The sequence below is a fragment of the Coregonus lavaretus genome, assembly GCF_964263955.1.
Source record: "Coregonus lavaretus genome assembly, chromosome: 3".
Taxonomy (NCBI): Eukaryota; Metazoa; Chordata; class Actinopteri; order Salmoniformes; family Salmonidae; genus Coregonus; species Coregonus lavaretus.
In genome coordinates this window covers 79,972,286-79,978,867 of record NC_139990.1, presented here as the reverse complement: position 1 = coordinate 79,978,867, position 6,582 = coordinate 79,972,286, and the positions used below count along the sequence as shown (strand labels likewise).

Here is a 6,582-nt window from a genome sequence, read left to right as displayed (position 1 = left end):
TGGAAGAGAGAGGGGTTGGGGGAGAGAGGGGAAAAGAGAGGGGCTGCTTGACTCCCCAATAGGCCTACAGACACCGGGCTGCTTGACTCCCCAATAGGCCTACAGACACCGGGCCAGACATTAGGAAGTTGAGGCGGAAAGGAAAACTTTCTAGGTGAAGTGGCGTCCCAAGAGACTCAATAACATTCACCTCAGAAGTCATGAAGAACGTACAGCTCTCTCACCGCCTCTCAGAGGACTGGAAAGGGAATAACCCAGACAGAAATGTAGGAAATACCGTAAAGCTCGGAGAGAAAAGAGCTGTCTAAACATACATTGTAACAGATATTTAAATGTTGGTGCTGCGCTTTGAAAAACATATTTCGTCAGCCTGAAGGACGCGATGAAACAATAGTCCTACCAATTAATTGCATTTTAATTTCCATTTTTATCACACATATTTCAGTGTTGCTCACATTCCAGTTTTTAAAAAAGTGTTCCAACTGTTACAACAACAGAATCTATATTCTGTCTTTGAAAATATTTCATAATTTGCCTCCTATTCAGATGAGGAAAACAGGTTGCAATTCCCCTTCTGGAAGTTATGCAAATAGCCTAAATAAAGCATTAGTAGGTTAATACTAATAATAATAATAATTCCCTTTGCCAAATAAAAACAAATAAACAGATGAAAGGAAGATCAGCGAGGTATAGCCGGTCGGATGAATGCATGAGACAGGCCATTGGAGCTGGCGGCTGGCTGTTTAGACACCGCTTTATGGATGGTTTAATATCCGCCCGTAAAGAAGACCGACTGACCCGCATACTGACTGAGGCTGGGCCCGGGGGATCACTCCGCTGGGAACTCATCATACTGCTCCTAGAGCCGGATTAATCACACTGAAAAATAAACCCGGACAGCCACGGATATAAGTACATCATTTATATAATAATAACTATATCATTTATAATAAGCATATCATTTATCCCAACCAAGGTCACGAGTAGTCCCCGAATGGAGCTAAACGGCCATAAGAATGGCGTGAAAAGGCCCTTTAGAACACGGATAGGTGGTAAGCTTCTCTCCACTGTGCAGTCTCAAACAAACATATCAATTAATACAGGCTACGGCATTCCCAAAAGTCTTATCGTTTATACTTGATTAATAATGAGATTTTTAAAAGCAGTAGCCTAACCAAAGAGAAATACATTTTCATGCGACAATATGAAAGAGATTAATGAAATAATGAATGCAGATTGAAATACAGAGGAAAACATTTTAATTTGGTTTTCCTTTGAATAATAAATAGCACTACCTCGCCAGTATAACACACTAGCGCGTTTTATTTACAATAAGATATACATTAGTAAAAGTACTCTTGTTAACAAGATTGTGTAACTTTCAAATGCGTTTCAAATAAAAACGGGCATAATGTATTTACAAAACAATGTTCAGTGTCCTTTGCAATACAACTTGCATAAATTAAAGGCAGCATTTTCCGTCATTAAAAAAATAAATATCAAATGTATTCCACTTAGATTGCTCAAGTTCATCAGTCCCATCTCCAGACCTCATACATCCTTTACAAATAAGATACAGAAGGCCTTATATAATCTTCACATAAAGTATAAAATACCTAATATTATCTTCACATAAAGTATAATCTACCTAATATTGTCTTCACATAAAGTATAATGTACCTAATATTGTCTTCACATAAAGTATAATATACCTAATATTGTCTTCACATAAAGTATAATATACCTAATATTGTCTTCACATAAAGTATAATATACCGTGGCATTGAAGCAGATGCATCCTGAGAAATACCGTCTTCCAAAATCATCACATAAAGCGGGACATCCACTGAACCAGTCAACGCACATCTCATGAAAACGAAAGTGAAATGATAGAATAAGTCAGGGTTAATTCATCCCCCAACCCTGAATCAGGTTTAATTAATCCTTCGGGCCTGTCTCGGAGGAGAACAGCTATAGTGCTGTAGGCCAGGCGTCTTGTCTGAGGAGCAAGATGCTGCTCTTTACTTTCGAGAAAGGTTAGTTAGGTTAATGTTAAGACCAGGGTGCAGGGGTGATACCTACCTATAGACCTGAATCAGAGCCATAACATGACCTTTAGAACCTCACCTTTAGCCCACAGAGCTTGCCCTAAAGTCCTTCCGGGTTGTATTAAGTAAGAGCTGAAGTTGTAAAGGTCTCACATAACAAAAAGTGGCCCACCAGTCACTGATACTATAATATAAATTGCACAACTTGTTGTTAAAATCAAACATGATGGTATCTAATTATTGTGTAACCAATTATAAAACACAATCATTTGGTGTCCATAATAGCCAATCTTCTTACCTTGCTAGGTAACGCTGTGTTCCTACTGTGTGAGCAGGTCTCAATAAGTTCTGTTAATAGAACCTCTGTTATGACAACAACATATCTCTGCTTATTGCCCTGAGAGACATTCTGACACACAGGCTGGCATTACAGCTACCACCAACTCAGGCCTACACTAGCGCTGATAACACTGAGGCCTTCTTAAGCCTTCTGGGAGTGAGCAATAGGTCTATGTTCTTTTAAAACATCACATATTCAGTAGAAGGCCAATGAAGTGAATTAAAATACATAAAATAAAAGTCATTATTTTGAAACTATAATTGCACAAAAACACAATGTTTGTTGTATTTGTTGCATGTTACGTACCTTTCTTAGAGTATAAATGTGAGGGTCTGAACTGTTGTTCAACGTGGTTAGAGTTCGTTTTAAGCAGAGAGTCAGTGGTGTGTTTATGCATGGCGCTGACCTCAGCAGCAGTCTGTGTGAGTCCGTCGTTAGCAGCAGAGTTATACTGCAGAATCCCTTGACCCTGCAGCGAGCTGAAGTTGCCATAGTTTGTGTAATTACTGTAAAACGGAGACGTGTAGTAGATGGGTCGTCCTAGGATGGAAGAGGCGGAGTACACAGTGCCAGGGACGGCCGGGGAAGGGGTGGAGGAGGTGGATGTTAGAAGACCGAGGGATGGGCAGGTCTGCCCCGGGTGATGCTGCTGCTGCTTTGGGTCTGAAGTAGCGATCTCCGCTAACGACCACAGTTTGGGTTTGACGGCTTGATTGTGAGGACCGGAAGACATTCGGTTGTCAAGACATGATTTGTTGTTGTTTTCCCGGTGGTGATGGTTTAAGACCGAGGCCTCGAGCCCTGTTAGTGGTGATGATGTCACGGGTTTAGGTGACAGGCTTCGGTGTCGTTCATCATTCTTCAGCTCGTGATCATCATCATCATCATCCTCACATTTGTCCTTAGTGTCTGACCCAGACTCACAGACCAGGTCCCCGATCCTACAGCTCACCTTATCCCCATCAGACTCCGCTGAACAAGAATGGTCTGTGAGGGTATCAACGTGCAAACTGATACCTGCAACAACAACAACAACAACAACAACAAAAAAGAGATTGAGAGGAATAATTATCATATAATAGCCATGGCATTCGACATTATTATGATTATTTTTCTCATTCTTAATAATAATTATAATAATTAGGCCTCGTTCAGTTTCATGCCTGCCAATTGAAATGTGTCACCTATTTTCTGTCTGTATAGACATGTCGTTAATAATCTGTGGATAACCATCAAATAAATAAAACCCGCCATTAATTCCCTGAACTGTGCAGCTCGGGCTGTTGACTGGGTCATGGGCTGGGTCTTGTGCTTTACCTTCATCCTCCGCGGACGTCTCACTGTTGTCAAGGTTCTTCTCCAAGCAGTCACCATTCCTCTCTCCGTCTCCATCATCCTCATCCTCACTCTTATTCCGGGGAGCCCACGTCATCTTGTTCTCCTTCTTCAGCCTCCTCCTGGCGTTGGCGAACCAGGTGGACACCTGCGTCAGGGTCATCTTAGTAATGATGGCCAACATGATCTTCTCTCCCTTGGTGGGGTAGGGGTTCTTCCTGTGCTCCTGTAGCCAGGCCTTCAGGGTGGCGGTGGCGTCTCGGGTCGCGTTCTTGCGGTAGGCCGGGTCGTTGAGCTGGTAGGAGTATCCCGGGCTGCCATACGGGTGGTAGCTGAGCGCCCCCGCCATGCCCTGCGTGTCGTAAGGAGAGCTCTAGAAAGGAACAATTATTAGTAAAGGTTTTGTTAGAATTTAGAATTTTGGTAATACATATAGAAACATTTTAACACAAAATTAAACACAACAGGTTGTGTATTGTGGTTGTGTGGGTTGAGAGTTAACTTAATGTGTATTGTGAGTTGGGCCTATATAATCGTTGTATTACCCTGATCATTATCGGTTTGATTAATCGCATTGCATTATGCTAAATAAATGATGAATTATGCATCGTAATTGCACTAATTTCCAGTAATCACCGCCTAACTTCCTGCTTTTCTTTAGCTAGATTAGTTTTGTTGTCAGAGAGAGAGAGACGTGTTAGCATATCATTGCTTTACAGCATCACAAATCCAATTAACTACCCAGTGGATGTGCACCTTTTTTAAACGCGTCGAGACCCATGTCATTAGCATTGTAATTCCTATTTTCATGTTTAAATTTCGCTTATTTAATTTAATATTAATACCAATAATTTAAATTGCATATAGTTTGTGACTGTCAAAATGGAGAACAAACTTAATCTATTTTATTTCCCATTCGAAGGATATGATATTAGGCTATAGGCTCATTTCAATTAAGACTATTGGCTTACATCATATTATTCTTTGTGGTGGGCATTATTCCACTCAATTAGCCATGCACTGTGTTAAACACGGGCCTACGAATACACAGATAATTTTTGCAATAAGAAGAAACAGAATATTCCATTTATCAATACATAGCCTACAACCTTCACGCACGATAGACAATATAATGTACCACATGAATATGTATCGTTATGATAAATGCAATGCTTTCTACGAACAATGTTTATCCGTGCCAAACAGCTCGAATAAATAATGGTGTGCAGGATCTGGTTCATTTTACCCTTGAACTGTACAGCGCATTAGACCCACTCTGAAACCGTAGCTCTCTGCACGCTGCACGCAAATACTCTATGGTAGGCTACTAAATGCCAAAATTAGAGCTAATTATTTTCCACCAGGCTGTCCCTCCTGTATCGCTTTTATGCATACTGCCATAATTTGTCTAATACGAATAAGTGGAAGTAGAGTACTTACCATGTAGGAAGGGAATCCCGTGGCAGGGTCTGTGGAGTATGGCACTGGGCTGGAGAAGCCGCTGGCTGAAGCCGTGAAGGCAGCAGCTGATCCGGGGTAAGGACTAAAGGCTGATCCACTGGAGGACCTGGCCAGCTCGTCGCTCCTCGGGGCGGCCAGGGCTGAAGCCCCGTAAGCCGGGCAGGAGTAGAGCGCCAGGGAGCCCGGCGGCTGATAGAGGTAACCCTGGGGGTAAGACATGCCTCACTGCGGGTCTGCTGCTGCTGATTCCAAAGAGGAAAGCACGGAAAATTAACTTCTGTAGAATAATCAGCTCACTAAACGGGTCTTCAGACAACTAAAATAAAAAGTAATTAAAAAGCGACCCCCAAAAGATCAGCAAAGTGCCCTGCACATAGAGGCAGGCAACGTCTCTATCCCCTAGCGTCCGATGTTTTTAGTAGCCTCAACTCTGAAGTGAGGAGTTGGTGGAAGGAGCCAGTGGAGTTCTGAGAACCGTGGAAAACACGAGCTGTCACTCAGCTGATCTGAATATTCCATCTCCGCCCTCTCGCTCTGAAATGGCACCCTGGTTGGAACAACACGGAGAGGACAGTGGAGCGGGAAGACATGCACTGGCAGAATGTTCTTTAGTCTGCTGCAGCTGCGCATATTGGGGAAATTAACTTGTTTTATGACAATAACGTTTCCATGCTCAATGCAAGTAGTGAGATAATTGAGGTAACATCCAGGCAGTATTTATTGCGCAAACTTCTTGTCAACTGAAATAAAAAAAATATTATATAAAACATATAAACATTATTTTTTATTACAGTGATATTTGCTATTATCCAGGTTTGTCTTCCTTGTCAACTTGCAGTTGATAATAGCGTCAAGTGGAGTATTGGAAAGATGGGGTTCAGCTATAGCACCGAGTGTGTGTGTGTGTGTGTGTGTGAGTGTGTGTGTGTGTGTGTGTGTGTGTGTGTGTGTGTGTGTGTGTGTGTGTGTGTGTGTGTGTGTGTGTGTGTGTATGCAGTGCGCCGGTCGGCCTGAGGGAGGTGTAACCCACTCCTCCAGCCCGTCGGACACCAGTCCATATTGGTGTTGATCTCCAGGCTCTGCTCCCTTCTGGCTGGTCTCTCCTGGTCCTCAAGTCAACTAGGAACTACACAATTATTTCACTGATTTAAAGTTTCTATTAGAGACGTCTATTGGACGTGGATACATGTCGAAGCCATATACAGATCACGGCGCACGTTACAATTAACAATGACAGTTTCATGTTTTAAAGAGGCTGAGTGATATTTGGAGGCTAAATAGTGTCATAATTATCACCATCAATGATCATCATTCATTCGTCAAAGTAATATACATGTTATGATACATATTCAACGTTCTTCTTTATTTTTAACCTCAAGTTGAGGTTTATGATTCAAA

General features: G+C 42.0%; 1 protein-coding gene across 1 annotated transcript; it reads right to left on the bottom strand.

Moving 5' to 3' along the window:
• Window positions 1-2,686: 2,686 nt before the first annotated feature.
• LOC311114599 (iroquois-class homeodomain protein irx-2-like) lies at window positions 2,687-5,403 on the bottom strand (the record flags this gene model as incomplete). The annotated part of the gene is made up of 3 exons (XM_084157212.1): window positions 2,687-3,405; window positions 3,706-4,096; window positions 5,164-5,403. The coding sequence occupies 3 exons, from the start codon at window positions 5,401-5,403 to the stop codon at window positions 2,687-2,689; spliced, it is 1,350 nt and encodes a 449-aa protein (XP_084013338.1).
• Window positions 5,404-6,582: the final 1,179 nt, after the last annotated feature.